This window comes from Vidua macroura, chromosome 5 (genome assembly GCF_024509145.1).
Source record: "Vidua macroura isolate BioBank_ID:100142 chromosome 5, ASM2450914v1, whole genome shotgun sequence".
Classification (NCBI taxonomy): Eukaryota; Metazoa; Chordata; class Aves; order Passeriformes; family Viduidae; genus Vidua; species Vidua macroura.
Window position 1 is genome coordinate 61,125,593 of NC_071575.1, and position 21,333 is coordinate 61,146,925.

Genomic DNA, 21,333 nt, shown 5'->3' on the forward strand with positions numbered 1-21,333 from the left:
GCTAGGTCAGTGCTTTGGTCTTTACTTGGTCAAAGTCACACCAAAAAAGAAGCTAAATAATGAAAGCTTCAATACTGGACTGTCCAATACATTTCTAGTCAAAACATTTTCCCTTCTGAGCAATGAAGAGTGATGGTCCTTACTGAACATTTCTATATAGATTTATTTTTCTCCTGTTTCAAATGTGGTCCAGACCTCATTTTCCAATTCCTATTCTCCAACAGTAAATCTAGGAATTCTCTGGAAAAGAACTGAAAAATAATTCCTTCTCCTCTCTTTGCCTAACTGGCAAGTGAAGCAGAGTGCATGGTACAAAAAACCATGGGGTAGAAAGAAAGAGTTTGTACAAATATATATATATATATAAGCTGTCTAAAATAGGACTGGGCATGGAACTAATTCTTGTACTTTTTCACATAAGTATGATTAGGCTTGTATCTTGAACTTTTATTTAACATCATTTTTATGAGGTGTTTTTTTAAATTGAACATAAATAAAACTGAGCAGACCTGAAGTTCTTTTACAAAGATCTGTATAAGAGGCCTGAAATATTTTTACCCAAAGAAAACTGCAACATAATCTATTACATTGTAACAGAAGGATGCTTTTGTCTACAAATAGGACCAATCAGCAGAAGAGAATGAGAAATTAACTATTACTTCCTGGCATCAGAAAAACATTAAGACTTGCTGAACATGGATCAGCTGAACAGTTTAATTCAAAGCTAAAGAGCTCAAATCAGTTCCTTATTGTGTTTGGCAATATAGTAATAGAGCATAAAAAACATACATTGTCTTAAAGAGTTTACATCTTCCACAAACAAGAAGAACAAAGGCGGCTTCTTGATATGCAGTGCATAAATAGGTATCTAGATATATGGAAAAATAAAATAATAGCATCATAGAATCATTAAAGTTGGAAAAGGCCTCCAAGATCATGAAATCCAACCTTTGACCCAGGATCACCATATCAATTAAATTACAACCCTAAGTGCCATATCCAGCGGTCATTTTAACAGTTCCAAGGATGGTGACTCCTCAAGCTCCCTTGGCAGCCCAAAGAGCCCCAATGCCTGACCACCTTTTCAGTTGAGAAATTCTGCCTGTTGTCCAACTTGAACCTCCTCTGGCAGAGTTTGAGGCAATGTACTCATGTCCTTGGTTGCCTGGGAGAAGAGGCTGATTCCCATCTTACTACAACCTCCTTTCAGGTAGTTGTAGAGAGCAATGAGGTCTCTGCTGAACTGCCTTTTTCTCCAGACTAAACAACCCAAACTTTCTCAGCTGCCCCTCATACGAGTAACTCTCTTAGACCCTTCCTCAGCTTCCTTGCCCTTGTTTGGACATGCAAATTACCTAGGACTTGTACCTGTAAGATAGATGCTGGTTTCCCTGCCTCTTTTCCCTGTTGAGTGATATATTTCTCTACAAACTGTGCTCTCTGAAGTTCTGCTCAATTTGTGTTCCTCAGGTTTGTCTATCTGGAGCTGCCAGCTGCAGCCAAGACCCCTTGCACCAGGTTTCGCTGGTGGCAGCCAGTGTTCTCAGGGGAAGGGTACGATCAGTGGGCCATCGACGACATCATCATTTTGTCAGAGAAGCAGAAGCACATCATTCCTGTCGTTAATCCCACCTTACCACAGGTAATAAGCAAGAGCAGGCTGTGGGTATCCCCAGGAAACAGGAACTATCCTGTTAGGAGACTTGTTTGAATATAGTTTCTTTGAAAATTCTGGGTCTATTTAAAGAGACAGCTGTAGTGCTTGCAGCTGCCTCTCTGTGTGGGAATAACCTGGGTCTTTTCACAAAATCGTCAGGCTCCTAAGCTTTGTGACAGAGAATGTAATGATGCATCTCTGCAAAAAGTCAAGACTGAAGTTTTGGAAATTAAAATTTTTTGAAAACTCCAGAAAATTAAAATTGCAAAATTTGAAAGTTCATCATTTTGGGAATTATTCTGAAGTCAGTGCAAGGGGATAATACCTCTGGCTTTCCTTTTCATTTCTAACAGAACTTTTATGAAAAGCCAGCATTTGATTACCCTATGAACCAGATGAGTGTATGGTTAATGCTGGCCAATGAAGGGATGACCAAAAATGAAAGTTTCTGCTCTGCGACCCCCTCTGCCATGCTGTTCGGTAAATCAGATGGAGACCGGTTTGCAGTGACTCGAGATTTAACTCTGAAGCCTGGATACGTCCTGCAGTTCAAGGTATTCCTTAAACATAAATCTGCGCAAGAATATCAGTAAAACTGCCCTTAGCCAATACTTGCAAGATGCCACTGGGGCTGCAGTTCAAACAAAGGTGATACATTAGACAATTGCGTAAAAAGACGTGAAGAGCACAAGTATGAGCCCATACGGAATAAAATGCCATACTGCTCTCTAGAAGAATAGCCAAAACCTTGGTGCTTGAAAGCATTTTTATGCCTCTTGAGAAGTTATAAAGGTTTTTGTTCTTCAGCATATTTCAGAAGTGGGTTGAAGTGACTGTCATTATATTCAAGTCAGTACTAGGAAATGCTACTGCACTGTCAAGTGAAAAATCATTTATCCTGTCTGGGGCTCTGTGAGTACAAAAGCTCCAAAGTGGTTTGGGTACATTTTTTTGTATTTTAAACTATTTAAGGACTTACAAGCTGCTCTGTACTCCAGTGTGTGTTTTTCATATAATTTACTTTTATTGTGTCAATGAATATAGGCTCCAATTAGCATTTTCTTCTTTAAAGAGCTTACAGAAATTTCAGTGGTCTGACAATACATCAGAATATGGGCTCCAAAGAAAGTGTATTTGCTTTGACAAGCTCTTGTTTCTGAACCCTAATCAAAATTTTATTGAGTTTATAATGAAATCCCATTGGTGAATTCTGGAAGTTGGTTGCAATGCAATTTTAATGAGCTCCCCACAAATACATGGTCCTTACATAATTGGTGGATACAGACACTGAATAATTTACAAGTGGAATTATTAAAAAGATCAGATGTTTACAGGCAGCTTTTCAAATATAATTCCCACAGTTCTATAAATAGGAAAGTTCGTTAGAAATACTGGGATTTGTAAAATAATCTCATTTCAACTAAAAGATAAGCTAATAAAATGTAACTCAAACTGAGGGATTTCAGTACAATTTTCTTGTGAGTATTGCATGTAGTTTTATACTTTAAACTGTTTAAAACCCAAGGATATCTCAATATATAAATACCATTTAGCCTGGAAAAGATACTATCTGCCTTTTCATCACCTTGCTGTACTTCAATGACTAAGTGTCCATTCTCTGGGTTTCTCAACAGCAATTAAGAAATTGTCTGGGTTAAAAAAAAAAAAATCAATACTTTAAAATGTTACATGCACTTTCCATCACTGAAGCACTTGCCAATGTAACTTAACTATACAAAACATAATAATATGTCACAGAACAGTGAGTTCTTCTTTATAAAGTCTATTATTTAAGGACTGAATTTACACTTTTTTGGAAAGCTTTTCAGCCTGCACATCAATGTGTTAGTCTTATTTGCATGCTTCCGTGAGTGTGTGAAATTTCCATTTTAAATAGCAGACTGGAATAATTTTGCATAGATAAGCTCAAAGACAGTAATTTGTTAGAATTATTTCATTTTACATGAATGATTTTGTTTTACATTTTGCATTCTACAACTCAAGTAGAATTTCTGCAATAAACTAAGGAAAACTAATATTTTTCTGATAGCTTGAAGAATGAAACTGAAACTTCAAATCAGCGGTTGATTTTGGTCTTGGCTGCATTCTCATTTCACATTTTAATATGCATTTTTTTCCTTCTTAATCCAAATGTTACTCTATTCTGGGGACCCAAACTGCAGCGCCAACTCCCAGACATCATTCCTGCAAGGCCAGTGACAAGGCTGTGGTTAGGGCTAACCTGGGAGTCAGGCTGATCCTCTGGGCACACTGGGCTGCAGATGGGATGGATCCCAGAGGATACAGCTCTTTTCACTCCTGGGCATGCAGGTGCCTGCACAGAGTTTGCTGTTTGGGGCTTGCTATGCACAGGGACCCTTGGAAAGTTCCTTGCACCTCTTTGTGCGCTGAGCTCAGCAACCTTAATGAAGGAATAGTGGGAATTTTTACTGAGAAATGTCATATTTCCATGTAGGAAGCAGACTCCAAGCATCAGTCCCTGTCAGCCAGCAGGGTTCAGAGCCAGTGCTCAGAGCATTAAGCCTCCCAGTGCAAAAAGTCAAAGGTGGTTTGCAGCCAATAAATACTAATAATGGTGCAGGTTTCTTCGTGTCATTTCTGACCCTCTGCTTCTTTGCAGCTGAACATTGGTTGCACCAACCAGTACAGCAGCTCTGCCCCCGTTCTGCTGCAGTACTCCCACGACGCTGGGCTCTTCTGGTCGCTGGTGAAGGAGGGCTGCTACCCCGCCTCCCCGGGCACCAAGGGCTGCGAGGGCAGCTCCCGGGAGCTCAGCGAGCCCTCCGTGTACCACACGGGAGACTTTGAGGACTGGACAAGAGTTACTATTGTCATCCCCAGGTCGCTCGCAGCCAGGTACGGTGCATTGTAAACCAGTGATGCCAGTGGGACCCGTGGATTAGCTGATTTCGCTGCTTCTAGAATGGTACATTAGGAAAAAGTTGCAAAGCTGTAAATAAAAGAAGTATTAAAATATGCCTGATCTGGGGAAAATATACTATGCTGCCCAAAGCAGTGAGAATTTTCTATTTGAAAAGTGTCAGATTGGTCTATAATAAATAATTAAATTAAAAAGTAGCAAGGAACCCAGCACATTTTAATTTGACATCAATTCCTTCATTGTCTTTAACCATGTTAGCTAGGTCAGAGGCACCAGCAAGAGAGTAATAAGTCACATTAATTAAATAAGCCATTTGAACAGGATTAATTTTAGTTACCACTGGGCAATGAAACCTTAGCAAGGTATTTGAGCTGATGCATAATGTGCTGTGTCACTGAAGGCAGCCGGGACAGCCAGAGGCAAAGGAGGGAAGAATGGTAGTTGTGCACATCTGCAAGCACAACCTCAGCATCAGATTAATGCAAGTGAGAAAACATCAGATGGTGGAAGACACAAATAAGCCTTGAAATCAAGAGGGTTTTCTCAATCTTATCTGGATTTGGGTGAACTTCCTCACTCCTCTTTCTGTCTTGCTTCATCAGTAAAACACCCCAGTCTGATTTGTTGGATGCACCAAGCACTGCCAGCGCAACCACCCCACCAGGCCCTGGCCATGTCCCCCTGCCTCCTGCCTCTCACCTTCCCAGCAGTTTCTCTAGTGCTGATTCTGGGTTTCTGACCCATCTTCCTCCCTCGTCCTCAATCCCATTTGAGTGTGTGGCATATTTTGTAGCAGGGGAGCTGGTGCCTCTGCCACAAGGACTTGAAATAGCAGTGTGTACCATAACAAGTTTGTCTTTTCTTCAGTAATTAGCCAATAAAAGCAGGTGCCAAATTGTACAGATCTGACACCAGCTGATTTGATTTACCCAAAACAAGCAGGGCAGAATCAATAGCAGCAATCTGTTTGGCATTATGTGCAGTAATGTGATCAGGAATAAGAAGCTCATGCTAATACATTAAAAAATGTAAGTATTGTGGCTGCAGTGAGTGTCTTGGCATGTTGAGACCTGAGTTTGTTGTGGGCCACTTAGGAAGTCATGGTTCATGGGTTAACCAGAGAGCATCCCATTTCATTATTTGCTACCAAGCATGAGCATGATGATCACCTACCTACCAAATCCCAGTGCACAGCAGAAAAAAAAATCAATAGGTTTATTATTTTTTAGGCAGCATAGCAAGGAGGATATTAGTTAATCCAGTATATTGGCAATGAGATTTTAAATCTGTTCCCCTCTCTGGAGCTCTTGTGAAATCATCAGCTAAAAGTTAAAGACTGGAAATTAATAATCAAAATATTTTTTCTTCAACAAGTTTCCTATGCAGTGAGTCAGAGTTTTGGGCAGAGTGGGAACTTCCAACAAAGTATATTAAAGAAGTCCTACCACTGAATCATGAGGTCAAGAAAGGACACCACTGTTTCTAAACTCCTTCTCAGAGGGGAGCCTGGATGCAGCTGGATCCAATCTTAGCCCCAGACTTTGTCAGTGGTTTATGTCTAAAGGATTATACAGGTGTAACTGAACCTTTACACAAGGTTGTCCTTCAGGATTAAGGATGGCAAACTACATATATTTATATAAACATGTTTATTTATTATTTATTATGGTAACAATTAGACAAGAAGATCTTAATCAGAATTATTTACTATGCAGTATTGGAGCCATAACAGCTATTATAATATAGTGCTCTATGAAGCAACATTGAAGCAATTGTATCAAAACAATTGTATTAAAGCTAGCAAAAATTATTATTTAGTAGAGATTGATGTTAGTCACCCAGACAACGACTGTGGGCAAATACCTTGCTCAGCCTCAAATATTAATCTTTAGGGGCATCCCCACTCAGTGGAGGAATCTGAAGCCACTCCAAGAAAGGGTATGTCAGAAAACCCTGCCATTAAAATTTGGGACTAGACTTTTAGAGTATGAACGGATGGACTGTCAATCATGTGTCTCTGGGCCAGCTGTGTCAGCTCAGCAGCCTTAGACAAGTTATTAGTGATATTGTTTGTTCCTTCATCCATGTTTTACCAAGTCTACCACATCTCCATCTCACTGTCAGGATGTTTAACTTTGGGATTGATGAGTCAGACTGTTTACTTCTATTTAGAAAGTGGCTGTTTTTTCTTGTATCCAAATAACTTAAAGGTTTTTTACTCAAAAGTGCACAATCCTGTAATAAACTCTGCATCACTGCCATCACTGAGTTCCTTTCAAAAATTATCTAAGAAATGAAGTTCAGGGATTTTGATATGTAATTAGCACTTCAAGTTAGATTGAGTAGTAAAAAGCATCTTCAAAGTCACATTAATCATTCACTGTTGTTGATAAAACCATGTATTTGTTCTTTGCCTCACACTGATTGATATAGGCCAGAGAAAAAGAAGAAGTCAAAATGCAGCCAAAAAGTCTGAAAGAAATATCCTTAAGCAATGTTGCACAAATGTAGCATGACAGAAATCCAAGCATCCCATTTGCAAATGGCTAATTTGGGAAAAGGTCCTTCTAATCTTAAGGAAGGAGCAGTAGCTATTGAAGCCAGGAGTAACAACGCTGTTGTTTTTTCTCTGCAGTAAGACCCGATTCCGCTGGATCCAGGAGAGCAGCTCCCACAAGAGCGTGCCTCCCTTCGGCTTGGATGGCGTCTACATCTCCGAGCCCTGCCCCAACTACTGCAGCGGCCACGGGGACTGCGTCTCGGGGGTCTGCTTCTGTGACCTGGGCTACACAGGTAACACAGCCCTCTTCAGGGGGCATTACAGTAAGCACTGGCTGAGTTAAACCTGTAGACCTGACATCTTGTTTTTCCTCTCCAATATTTCGGAAAAATATATGATGACAGATATTGCATGGGCTGCCAGGAGGAATCTTTCTTGTTTTGTTAAATTAGATTCGGCACAGGCAAAGCAGAGCAGCTGAAGGCAGCGGACACCGTTGATGTTTCTGGCAACCACAATCTTTGAATATCACCATCTGTATGAATGGGAAGGGACTAGCAATAAAAGAGAAAACAAAATAAAATATTATAAACTGAAAAGTCTGCCTAAAAGCCTTTGGATCATCTTCAAAATAATTGTTGCCATTTTTGAGTCCCCTGGCCATCAGATGGCATGGGACCAGGAGGGAACATATGTTCTGACAGGCCCTTCTGTGGAAAATTCTGCTCACTTGTGGTTTTAGGGGCTTTTATGCTGAAATAGGAAAAATCCCAAAATGCAAACCCTGTGAAAAAAAAAGATTGACACAACCGGTTGCACACTGCAGTCTTTTCAACCCTCAACCAACAAAGCAACAAGCTAACGTCTTTTGTTCAATTTGTTTAAAATTAAATAGAAGGATTATATTTTTATGTTTGCAAAAAATGCCTTATCAACATAAAGCTTGGCTGTTTTTCACCTAGTGAAATAAGCCATCTTATAGTTTAGAGGAAGAGAGCTTATTCTTCCTACAGAAATTTGTAAAGTGGGTTTAAAGAGGTACAATCCAGTCATCAGGGCATTTTCTTAGACAAGCCTGGTGCTTTGTCACAGATAGATGCAACGGAATTGTGTGCCAGTGTACTGTATCTGATCCTTACTCTGTCCAACACATTTTCACCAAAGCATCTCCCTCTTTTTTTTTTTTTTTTTTTTTTTTTTTTGAAGCATCACATGGAACCTGTGTATCTAATGTGCCTAATCACAGTGAGATGTTCGACAGGTTTGAGAGGAAGCTAAGCCCTCTCTGGTACAAGATAACAGGAGGTCAGGTTGGGACAGGCTGTGGTGTGCTCAGCGACGGAAAATCTCTGTACTTCAATGGACCTGGCAAAAGGGAGGCAAGGACTGTTCCCCTGGACACCACAAATATCAGGTCAGTGCTCAGTGCTGCTTCTCAAAATTTCCTGTGTATTCATGCTCTCTGTTCTGCCCTGTTACAAATGCAGATATGAGAAGGTGGGAAATGTTTTTTTTTTATGTAGTCATAACCTGTACAAGAGCTCTGAAAGATAGAAAAAATACTTTTTTGTTCATTCTGATGTACTATTTCCCTTTTTTTGAAAGAGAATACTTAGGTTAGAGACAGTGGAATAGCAGCATAAAATAAAATAAAATAAAATATTAATTTGCTATCTTTCTGAGAAGATAGTTTGCATTGTATTCTAAGGCAGAAGACATGATCTTGAGAATGCACAAAACCTAAGACTCTTTTTCTCCCCATAGCTGGGGAGAAAAGCTCCTTTTCCTCTGACGGTGTTGAATTGCAGGCATGAGGATGGCATAGCAAGGAGCTGTTGTGTGCTTGCCAGATGTTGTGAATTACTCCACTTGTCAGAATTGCAAAGGAATGGAATGTGAATTGTTTCTGCATAGCCAAGAGGCTAACAAGCCTTCACCTCTCTCCCTGCTGGTACTGAATCCTGCTACATTGGTATCAATTATCCTCTTCTCTCAAATTGCCTAGCTGATTAATGTAATTAGGATGAACAAAGGGCTGTTAATTCTAACCACTATTTAGCTTGGAGTTTGCTGCGGCTTTGTCCAGTCTCGTGAGAGATTAGGCACCTGAAACCTTGAGCACTCTACAATCTTGGCAGTTAGCTTAATAAAATATATTTCTCCTGACAAACAGTGCTCTGAGAGTAATAATGCCATTATTTGCTCCATTATAGAATTTGTGGGATCACTTAGCAAAGACTGGCCAGAGGTTACTGTGATCACTCCAGCTCAGGCAAGCAGGATTCTATAGGACAGTGTGGGGGATGCTGGTTTGGGGAAGTCCTCAGCTGCTCCCTGCACTGCATAGCACTGCACCAGCCACCTTTCTTCTGTCCCCTGCATGTCTGACAAATACATATCATAGTTATATAATTATGTAAATTAGTTATTAATTAAACTAATTGATTGTTTGACAAATATGCTTTGTACAAGTACATGCTTGCCCTAGAACTCTGGGAAGATGTGAACACTTCTATTCTACAAATCCTGTGTTATTCATCCTGGGAAGCAATATACTGGAAGTAGTCTAGACTACTTCCTCAAGAAGTCTGTATTCAAAAAACTGTTTTTAGTTATTCCTTCTTTCATGAAGAAATCTTTTTTTAAAGCAAAGTATTCCCTTTAGTTTTACAATTACTTTGAAACCACTTTTAATGCCAGATATTCGTATTTATAGCTTTCCATTTTTGCAAAGTTTGAACCCTTTTAAAAGCCAAAAGACATTTTAAAAATTTGAGCAATGCTCTTTCTTGATGTTTTTAATGTACTGCTGCTTCTGTTTTGCACAAGAATGAAGTTATCTTGTGTCTTAAATCTTCCTCAAAAACATAAATGGCCAGAGAAACACTTGGTAAGAGCAACTACGATCTCTCTTCTGACCACGTACTCACAATGTGAGCTGCTCTCCTTCTGGGACTGATTGTCATGTCAAGATAAATCAAATTTTTTTTTTTTGTTGTGGTTTTTTTTTTTTTTTTTTTTTTTTTTTTTTTTTTTTTTTTTTTTTTTGTAAACATCACAGTGAACAGGTTAACTCCCTTGAATGATTCAAGCTCAAAGCCACATCCCTGGGCTGTTTGCTAGACAGAACATAGTGGTCATCTCAAACACAAATGGGACTAACATGGATTTTTTGCTTTCTTCAGTGTGTGCTCAAAGGCAGTAGCCACCTGATGCTGCTTGACCAGAACATGGACTTTTTAGACTACAGCAGTTACCCTAGGCTGCTTTTATGTTCAAAGGACAGAATAGCTGCTTCAAAAGGGCAACACAACTCATCTTAAAAGAGCAGCTAGAAAGGCCAGTGCTTTTCCTCCTGCAAACACGTATTTCTTTTTTTCATTAGGTGTAAGGCAGCCTGTATTGGTCATATATAACTTAGACATTCAGCTTCAGACACCTTGCTCTGAGCAGATGCATCCCACTTAAATGTTTGAGGCCATCTGTAACATTAACTCTGTCTTTTTTTCTGGAAGCAAAGGTACACGAATTTTGTGAGAGTGTGAAGGGTTAACTGAAAGGCCCATGCACTAAAAAGAAAATAATTCCTCAGCCTAGAATTTTTTTTCATTATTGCAGCTAAAATTAATGTCACTTGAAAGGCGAGATTAAAGGGAAGTACTTTTCCCATTTTGGTATTACTTTTTGCATTCAGTAATGCCTTGCATAGAATTCAGTTATCTTATGTAGGCATCATCTTAGCCCCTGCACAGTTATCTTTTATTTTTGCAAGGGTTTTTTGACTGGGGGGTTTTGGTGACTGAGTAAACAGCAGGAAAACATGCCTTGAAAGACATACTGTTAGATATGTGGATTGAGGGTTGTGAATAGGAAAGCTGAAACTCCTGCAGTAGATTTTTAAGCTACTTATTTTTCAGGTTAATAGTGTTTTTCCAGGCCTTTTAAGATCTTGTTTTGTTAAATCATGCATGGAAGAGCCTGATGGAAAAATTGAAAAATGTTGCAGTACACTAAATTTTTATTTTCATTCTGAATTCCTGCAGATCTACCTATGCATGTTCCATATCATCAGTTACAGGTTTTGAATGTGAAGTGTAAATTTTATGTAAGGAATACATAGACTTTTTTTTTTTCCTTAAGTACAAAGACCCTTTTCCCTTTCACCCTTGTCTTCCCAGCACAACGTAGTCCATGGGGTTGAGATTTGCCAGCCTGAGGTGTGTGGTGCTGCTCAGGGGAGCAGCCCAACAGGGCACCGCCACACCCGAGTGTCACACTGAAAGCATTTTAAACTAAAGCTTGTGCTTGGGAGCCAATGACCATAAAAAAACCCTCAAATGCTAGTATATACAATAAGTGGTATTGTAATCTTAGCTTTTTTTGTCCTATTGCCTCCTTATTCCTTCCTGTGATTGACACCACCTTTTTTTCCAGATATTAGGAGAATGTAGGACTAAGAGAGCTGTAAGTGTCAAAGTTCATTTCACCCAGACTGGTTTTTTTTGCCATACACTTCAGAAACCCTCTGGAGTCTCTCCATTTCTTCCCTATTGCATGGCCCAGCACACCAAAGGCACAATTTCACTGGCAGTATTTCCACCCTTCTGACTGACAATGTGATACATGGATACATTTTGGTTGCTGATGAGCTGCTGCCTCCCATTTTGATGGCCTGTCCCTTATGACACCCTTGACTATCTGTTTGGTGGGAACATTTGCACACAGTGCCTACCTGGCATCTAGATAAAAATCATGTATTTTTTCCAAGTGGTGACATCTGGCTTGTTAGCTGACTTGGCTCCCATCTGCTTTACAGACTCCATTGCTAATGATTGTGCAACCATCCCAGGGAGCTGTTCTGGTTCAGACTTAGAGATCAGATGGGCTGATTCACCCTTCTGCAGAAAGGGTTTTTTGTTCTTTGGTTTTGCTTTTTAGCAATCTTCACATTTGGCAAGAATAAAAGAATTTTGTCACAGCACTGTAAATCTGTTCACCTCTGATGCTTCTGTCTAGAGTTTTATTGCCTGAATACTATCTCCAACAATAGAGCTACAGCAAACAAATAAAACTTACCTGGCTAAATGGTGTGATACTGTGACCCTGACTGTCTAGAGCTATCTGTGGGGTTATCTTAGCAATGAGATTGATGAGGATATTCCGCCTTGTCCTAGACCCTATGGGTATACAAAGCATCTCAGACATAGACACAGATTTTGATAACAGAACTGGAATGTGGCTGGATTTAGAATCTGGATTTAGAGGAGGATTATGATATTGTGTGCATAACAGTGGGTGAGGGAAATTGGAGTCCTGTCTGCATTTTACTGGCTGTGGCTGTTGTGATGTAGCTTGTCTGTGGTTTTACCAAAATTACTACAAAGAAGGACAAAATCCTCTAAAGCAAAAAGAGTCACCCTTGTGGAGATTTATTTAAGTGGCAAAAATGCACCTCAAATTTTATGTTTTAAATAAAGACACTATCTATGTCAATTGAATTAATGAAACCTGATTTTCTATCATCCTAATTTAAAAATTGGCCATGAAGCAAGGAGGAGAATGGCATTGCCAACTTTCAGCATGCAAAATCCCACTATGGGGTTGAGTCCAATTTCTCTGCTCTGCTCAGGTGCTGGTTTTGGTGTGCAATGGAGACAACCTGTGAAGAATGTGTAGATTAGGTGGTGATGGCATTGTGAGTCATCTCAATGCTCTTTACCTTAGTTATGACCTAGTAAGACTCAGATGAATGCCTGAGACATGCAGTGAAATTTGGGGAGTGAGCAGTAGGACATTAATTGAAATTAATTGTTGTTATATAGCACTATTGTGTGTATCTAAGAGAAAATGTATATTACTCTAAAACCACAGAGTCACAATAATAAACACAAGCTCAGCAGGGATACTATGGCATTACTGCAGATTGGGGGAAAAAAAACTAACAATATTTTGGAGCACAAGGATGGAATAATACTTAATTCAAATATCGCTAAACAAGGGTGTTCCAGACTAGTCCAGAGTTCTGTCAATAAAACCAGCAATCCTGTCTCAAGGAATTTTGTGGCATTAGAAGGGTTGCAAAAAGTAGTTTTGGGAAAAATTGAAGGCATGCAAATATGTTCATGCAGAGACTCAGATGTAATGGTTGCCATGGTTTACGGTAGAAAGCAATAAGAGAAGATAGGGAAGTAATAAAAGCACTGACTACAGGACAGGTTGCAAGAAAAGCAGCTGAGGAACGTTTTTCTTTACCACTTCATGATGTGAGAACAAGAGAATATTCAATACAATCATAATGTTTAGGTTCAAAATCAAAGGGTTTACTTTACAAGATGTTCAGTGAACTCACATCACTGAAAATTGTTTACATCAAGAATTTAAGGCTCTAAAAAAGATTGGTTATTAAGGAGGATATAATACTTTCATTACAACTCTAATGCTGTATTTTAAAGCTTCACCTAATTTCTGGTTACAATAGGCCAAGGTAAGATCTGATGTAAGGCGCAGCTTTGACTGCTTTGGAAATTTTGCAACTTTTGTGTGAGATGGAACTGCTAACTTCTCACACTCACTCAGAAACACATTTATTAGGCACAAGATTAATAAACCACATCACTTTATTCTGTCTTGAGTCTCTCAGTATTTACCATGCCCATGTTTGGTTTATCTGGGAATATCGCCTTGTCAATAAGCCTGGAATAGGGACCTAACTGAAAATGCCATTAGCTAAGAGATGCAAATTATCCTGACTGATCTTGTACTATCAGAAGATGATTACATTTCTTTTTTATCTTGTGTTTTTTAATAGGCTAGTTCAATTTTATGTACAACTTGGAAGCAAGAGTGTTGGTAGCTCCTGCAACAGACCAAGAGCCAGGAATGAAGGTAAAGCCTCTTTTCTTTATTATAAGCCTTTTACATTTTGCATCTTCTGCAGTGTTTTTGCCTTTTGCTGCCTTTACAAAAACCAAGAAGATTTTTTTAAAATATAAATCAATTACCTCCTCAGTTTTCATAAATGCTGAAGCTATTTACTTTTGATGGACTCTTCTAGTTATAATTAGCTACACCAAGACTAATGGTGATCCATCTGTAGGAGTAACTGTGGGAGCTGTGATGGTCCAAGACAACATTTATAAAGCAAGATGTAGTAGCTTGTGTTAAACTATTAGATAGTGTTGGAAAACAGGTACATTTATGAGTCCACACGACTTTTCATGAGGTCTGAAATAAAAGGAATGAAATTCAAGTTCAGGATAAAGTGGGTAAACTCCATTTCTGACCTGAAGAAGAATTGTGTACCTGAGAACTTGTTCATCTTCTCAACTACACCAATGGGTCTAATAAAAAATTGCCTTCCAAAAAAGCTTATGCATGATTTACCCAAAACACAAGATTATAAACTTGCAGCTGAAAATTTATTTAGTCTGAATAAATTCATCTCTCACAGATGTCTCCTCTCTAATTTGATCCACATGCTAAAAGTTACTGTGGTGGAGGACTGATACTTGTGTTTAGGAAGGATCATCATTCTGGGAGCAGATTCCCATGTTAAGTGGTCTGGTTGCATGAAGTCAGACCACTGACATGAGAGATGAGAAAATTTAATTTTCTTCTCAGTATAAAGATTTTAACATCAGTGGATTGTTTCCTGATATTTGGCATTTACATTGACTCACTCACTGAGGAAAGCTGTTGTCTTGCAGCACAGATTACACCAAGGGTTTGTTTCTCCACTCATTTGCACCAATATAAGACACCAAAAAAAAACCATTATCTTTGAACATATACCGATATGAAAGAGTTTTAAGAGAAGAAATATACACAGGTGCTTCTTTTTTATATTATCCCTTTTGATGAGCTCTGCTGGGCTTCTGTTGTGTCCTAGTATTTGCCACACTGTGTGCATGATACAAAGACTATCTTAAATTTTCTAAATATTATGATAATTAATTTCTAAGGATGCTGTGAGCTTTCATACATAGCAGGAGGATTGTAATCCCAGCTATCAGAATTATAACTTAGTCTTTCACACAAACTGCAAGGATACCCAACATGAAATAAATACTGTGTTAAAGAAAATCACATTATTCCTATCATTTCTGTGGTATGATCATTAGGTTCCCTGAGGGTGTAAAAGATTTGATCCTTCCAGTTTGGTGAAAACAGTCAAGATGGTGTGTGGCAGCTGGTGACCCTGGTCACCTTTGCAGTAGGACTTTATGCACAAAAAGCTCCTGGACCAGGAGTTGCCTAAAGGGTGGGGCACATGTCACATGCCTGTGCACCGGGTGGGAGTTGGCAGTTCCAGAGCACAGGGTGAACTTCCCCCTCTTTGCTCTGCACAGTTTCACTAACTGCTCTTCCTCATTTTAAATACAGGACTTGTTGTTCAGTACACAAATGACAATGGAATCACCTGGAGTTTGCTGCGAGAGCTGGACTTCATGTCATACCTGGAGCCCCAGGTTGTCTCCATAGACTTACCCCGGGAGGCCAAGACCCCTGCCACCGCTTTCCGCTGGTGGCAGCCACAGCATGGTAAGCAAGACCATCCTAAAAATTCATTAAGCAGCTTTACACAACCCACATGTCAGTGCTACTCAGTATAGACGTGTTGTGCAGAAACCTCAGCTCGTGAAAAACACAGTATTTTGACTAGTTGGATATTGTAAGAGCCTGTTTGGGCTTTCCTGAGTCACACTATGGCCATGATTTTCTTTTATAGCACCAAACTGATGAGTGGGCTTAAGAGTAAAATTGTTTAAGAGCTAAGTTTAAACCAAAGATGTTGAGATAACAGAAGGAAGGGGGAAAGAATTACATTAAAAAAAAAAAAAAAAAAAAAAAGCCTAAATAGGATCAAAGTTTTTACCTGAGTATAGAGTGACCTGGGATGCCAAATGGCTTATACTCTTTGCCTCATTTCTTTCTCTGTTTTGGAAGTGTAGGCATAACTTGGCCTTGAATCTGCCTACCTGGTGGCTCCCATCTCACTATTCTAATGTCTTCACACTCCAGAACAGGACCCCCTCTTCCCACCATTTCCAGTGTCCTAGAGCCCAGCTCCCCTTCCCCTGCAAAACCACTCAGCCACTTCCCACATCCTCAGCTGAACCTCAGCACTTCTGGTGCTAACTGATTCCTACAGCCACTGTGAGAGTTCCCACCTCACACGGGGGCACATTACCACTACTAAAAGTGTCCTGATTAAGTCTTACCTTTGCACAAGGCAGCAGCTCCTGGATCTGCAGGAAATATAAGGCAATATTCAGAAATATAGCAAAGTACATTTCAACAGCAATTCCTTGGGGAGCAAAGCACATAGCATACATTCAGGTAATTATGGTATGCAGCTCCTTAGACATCATTTATCATTTTTATGGCTAATTTTATTCATACATTTTCTTGTATGTGCTGGACTTAATTGTCCTCACTCGGTAAGAGAATAGACAAGACAAGAGGGATGTAATGTAGTTAAGAAGACAGTTCCTTTGGTTAAAAGTGCTAAGCAGTGACTGGTGCACCACAGACCATCATTCTGTGATGATCATTTGCATTGGTGAGTGGTGCAATGTCCAACCTGTTGCTCCCTATACTTGCCTTGGTGGCACCTGCATGACATCTGTCCCTGCTGAGGGTCATCACTCTCAAGACCACTGATGGCAGCCCTGTGGCTCCCAATATAAGCAAGATCTTATGACTGGAAGTTGAAATATCAACTTCTACACCAGCACCTGCAGGTGACAACCACTTCTGATCAGAGATGTTAGCTCCTTCATGGACTATCCTCTGTCTGCCATTCCTCAGCGCAAAGTGGCCCTATCAGCCATGACCCACGTTCCTCTTGTGGCAAGGCAAAAGTCCTGGTACATTGCTGCAAGCTCACAATTTATTGTAAAGGCTTTCTTTCCTCTCCTGTGAGGGCATCAATTGTGCAGTAAGATGTTCTTTTCAGCATGACAGCAGAAAGGTGAATTGAAATGAAGGCCGAAGAAATGGGCTGGAGATGATGAAAGTGAAATGCCTGTAGGCTGGAGAGCAAGAGGAGAGAGATTTCCAGGAAGGAGAACAGCACTTCTCTAAATATTATCTATATGCAGAGCCTTCAGCATTTTCCTTCATGTTCTATTCACTTTCATACAAGAACTATTTTGGGAACCAGACAAAGGCCTTTCCAATTTAGCTGTGGGGAATAGCAGGAAGGCTGTGACCCATAAAATGAAAATCCCCAATCAAGGGGCTCAGGGAGTATCTCATCCAAACACACGGAGAGCATCTGATGGCAAAGGCATTGAAGCTAAAGAAATGAAGAGGGAAATACCTGTGTTTATCTGTAATAGAAACATGCTCTAGTGTCCAGGTGCATCCTTGAGCAATGTTTTAGTCTTGTTGAACAGCACTCAGTCTATGTGATTGAGCACTGCTCACTGAGTGAACACAGCATATGGGCATTAAAAACTTACAGGGACTCCACTAACCTGTCTGTTTTGGTTTTTGTAGGGAAGCATTCAGCTCAGTGGGCTTTGGATGATGTGCTCATAGGGATGAATGACAGCTCTCAGACCGGCTTCCAGGATAAATTTGATGGAACTGTGGATTTACAAGCAAGCTGGTACAGAATACAAGGAGGTCAAGTAGACATTGACTGCCTGTCTATGGATACAGCTCTGATGTTCAGTGAAAACATTGGTATGTGTCATCAAACATTACTACATTTTGTATGAGTCTATTTTATAACTTATATAAACAGCAAGTTTTACAAGATGGAAGGTATAGACAAATCCAGGTATTCAGTAATCTGTAGGGAAGAGAAGGCTGGAAAAAGGTGAAGTAGAGGTTACAAATTTTAATGACAGTGTTGAAAGCATATGCTGAAGATACACTTTTTTTATTGTTGTATTTATTGTTATTATTGTATTTGTTGTTTTTCTCTCTTTGCTTAGGAAAACCTCGTTATGCTGAGACTTGGGACTTCCACGTATCAGCCTCCACATTCTTGCAGTTTGAGCTGAGCATGGGTTGCAGCAAGCCATACAGCAATTCCCACAGCGTTCACCTGCAGTATTCCCTAAACAATGGGAGGGACTGGCACCTGGTGACAGAGGAGTGCGTCCCCCCAACAATCGGCTGTCAGCAGTACACTGAGAGCTCCATCTACACTTCAGAAAGATTCCAAAACTGGAAGAGAGTTACTGTCTACCTCCCACCCTCAACCAAGTGAGCGCTGCTCTTCTGGCTATTTAACATGACAAAGATTTTGCTGATCTAATTAGAACAAACATCCTCCAGCTTGGGAATGTTCTGCATGTCTTTTAAATTTTTAAATGTGTGTTGTCACGCCACCAGATTTTTAAATTTCACTTCAAAATATTTCATCAGCTATAGTGTGAAGTGTAAGGACTTAAGGAAGTTACAACTTTGATGAATGAATTCTTAAATCTTGCCTATAATTTCTGGCAGTAAGAACAAGAATGCTAAACCAGCTTTTCTAACATTTATGCAATAAGAAGCAAGAATAAATACCCTGATCCATCCTTTCCTATAGTAGTGTTTTCTGTTATTGCACATTAAGTTGTCACCCAACACTCAGGCATGTTAGGCACAGCATTCAGCAAGTAAGAACATGTCACTGAATGTGCCACCTTCACCCTTTTGACCAGGAGGAGAGTTCTGCCGAGCTCCTCGGGATATCACAGGGCTGTAAATGGATGTGGCAGATGTGCTGGCATCCATCTCTCTAAATAAAACCATGCTCTAGTTTAGGAATGACAGGTAGTGATGACACTGCTAATGTCTGAGTATGCTTCTGATCTGAGTAGTTCTGTAATCTGTACAGGTTACCTCTGTACATTTCATCACCCAGAAAATACAGTGGTAAAAAAGGACACACAGCAAATGAACTGGGCCTGCAGTTCACATCTTGGTTTCCAATTTCACAGTTCACTCCAGAGGGCCATACATCATCTTCCAAAGAATTCTTTTTCTCCAAAACACTTTCCTCATTTGAGGATAAGAAGGCAGTCAGCAGTGACAGCAGTGTGTATGCATGTGCATATTTTCACATACATATTCATATATTCTTATATATGCATATATATATGTGAACATATATAACCATTGTTTTTCTCTTTACACAACACTTAGCATAAATGAACTTTCATAACTTCTTACTTTACTGATGCAATTTTATTATTTCCATTCTGCATGCAGCACATGGAGCTGTCAAATGCTAGTGGAACTACCAATTTCTGCTCAACCACTTTATTGATCAGCAAGTGTCTCAGCAATATTCTTTCTTGATTATCACTTTAGGCACCTTGCTTTAGAATATGCTGGAATTTTGCCTAAAAGACTAACATGAGAAATTTAAACTTCCAGTTTCCACTAGAATATGAATATTTTCAAAATAAGTGGGCCATGCTTATTAATCTGCTTTTCTTCCGAAGTCTGTGGGATTTTCTTTAGTATTTAGCACTTTCTGGATCAGAATTTTGAATCCTGAAATACATTTCCTTTGTTTTTAACAGCTCTCCCAGAACACGGTTCAGGTGGATTCAGTACAACTATGCCTCTGGAGTTGATTCTTGGGCTATTGATAATGTGGTCCTGGCTACAGGATGCCCCTGGATGTGCTCAGGGCACGGCATCTGTGATTCAGGTCATTGCATGTGAGTAGAAAACTGCTTAAGCTGCTTCATAGAAAAGATGTGTTTTATCCAGGCCAGATGGATAACACCTTTTCTTCCCAATTTGTTGCTAGGTGTGACAGAGGGTTTGGAGGTCCATACTGTGTCCCTGTCCTTCCTCTGCCATCTGTCCTGAAGGATGATTTCAATGGTAACTTGCATCCAGACCTTTGGCCTGAAGTCTACGGTGCTGAGAGGGGAAACCTGAATGGTGATACCATCAAGTCTGGAACAGCTCTCATTTTCAAAGGGGTCAGAGATAACTTACATTGAAAAAAAAGTTAATGAAAACCAGTAGAGTCAAAAATAGAAAGTAAATTTTCTCTTGATAGCCCCATATGTTTATATTGAAGTCTTTTGGCTAGAATTTGACATTTTCATTTTTCTTGTCTTTTCCTACCCTAAACATGCACCGTTTTCCACAGTTGTTTTTTTTTATGAACAAATGGGTTTCATCTCTTGGTTGTGTATTATTTTGTTTGTGGTATAAACTCCTCCTTGACCACCAGAGGAAAAGAATGAAACTCTACACTGAGATTCTTGAGGTGAACTATTTGGAAATATGGTGCACATGACAATCATCTCAAAGTGTCCCGATTGGCTTTTTTAGTATTTTGAATAGTGCAAATTAGTCAGGGCTGTAGTTCTGTGTAATCAATGTTTATGTAGTTTGCCTGTATTTTACTCAATTATATCATTTTGATGTCTTCTAGTTCTTTAAAGATTTATTTTTGCTGACTGCAGATTTCAAAAGGCCAGGAAATATATTTTCTGAATTTTTCTGTTCTTAACAAAATCAATAATAGACTTTTGTTCACAAGCACACAAATTCTCAGCTCACAAAAGTTTTCATTTGACACTGTGAACTCAGATGACCCCCAAAAAGAGAAGTTAAATAATGTTTGGTGTATAAATTAATTCTTTGAAGTATTTATTTGCAAAAGCTTGACTCCAGTTCAACCTCTTTAGATTATTTAAATCCCAAATCACAAGATGTGAGTTGTCTAAAATTTGCATTGCTTGTTTCTGCAGATTGTTACCCTGGGGGAATGGGTCTGAGAAAGAGGGAAGCTCTGAGAGGTGGTTTTTGCCAGATCTCTGCAGAACAGGGACTGGCTCTGGCCCCAGGATCCACACAACAGCGAGCTCGTCAGTCGAGCTGGGCAGGGACTCAGGCTCCCTATGAGGTTTCCTGTGTGCTCCCTTTCCTTACAGGTCAACAAGTTGCCCCAGAAGAGGATATTTGTACAAAATATGTTTTGAAGTATAGAAAATAACTCCTAGAGAGGACTGGAATGTCCCTGCCTGGAAATTAAGGTGTTTGGCAACTGTACAGTTTGCACAAAAAATGAGTGCAGTAGCTTGGACTCAGTGTCTAAGTCAGTGCTTGCAGATCCAATCACATCCCAGGGGTTCAGAGGACAGATTGAATGAACTGTAACTGTGCCTGTAGTTACCATGTAGTTGTACCTCTGTCATGTCTTGGCTCACTTTACCAAGGCTGTCACTGACCCCATTTTCTGCCTGGGAAAAGGTGGGGTACAGGGAATTTCCCCTCTTGCTGCCACCAGCAGGCAGTAGCAGA

At 39.8% G+C, this 21,333-nt stretch overlaps 1 protein-coding gene across 2 annotated transcripts in view; it reads left to right on the forward strand.

The window, feature by feature from the left end:
- RELN (reelin) overlaps positions 1-21,333 on the forward strand; it is a 277,149-nt gene that overhangs the window by 207,240 nt on the left and 48,576 nt on the right. For both annotated transcript variants that reach the window (XM_053977798.1, XM_053977797.1), the window contains exons 26-36: positions 1,471-1,642; positions 2,011-2,211; positions 4,299-4,534; positions 7,195-7,352; positions 8,266-8,473; positions 13,868-13,944; positions 15,442-15,600; positions 17,563-17,751; positions 18,006-18,279; positions 19,590-19,730; positions 19,823-20,000. In XM_053977798.1, coding sequence (XP_053833773.1) covers positions 1,471-1,642; positions 2,011-2,211; positions 4,299-4,534; positions 7,195-7,352; positions 8,266-8,473; positions 13,868-13,944; positions 15,442-15,600; positions 17,563-17,751; positions 18,006-18,279; positions 19,590-19,730; positions 19,823-20,000 — 1,993 coding nt within the window. The remainder of the gene's footprint in view (positions 1-1,470; positions 1,643-2,010; positions 2,212-4,298; positions 4,535-7,194; positions 7,353-8,265; positions 8,474-13,867; positions 13,945-15,441; positions 15,601-17,562; positions 17,752-18,005; positions 18,280-19,589; positions 19,731-19,822; positions 20,001-21,333) is intronic.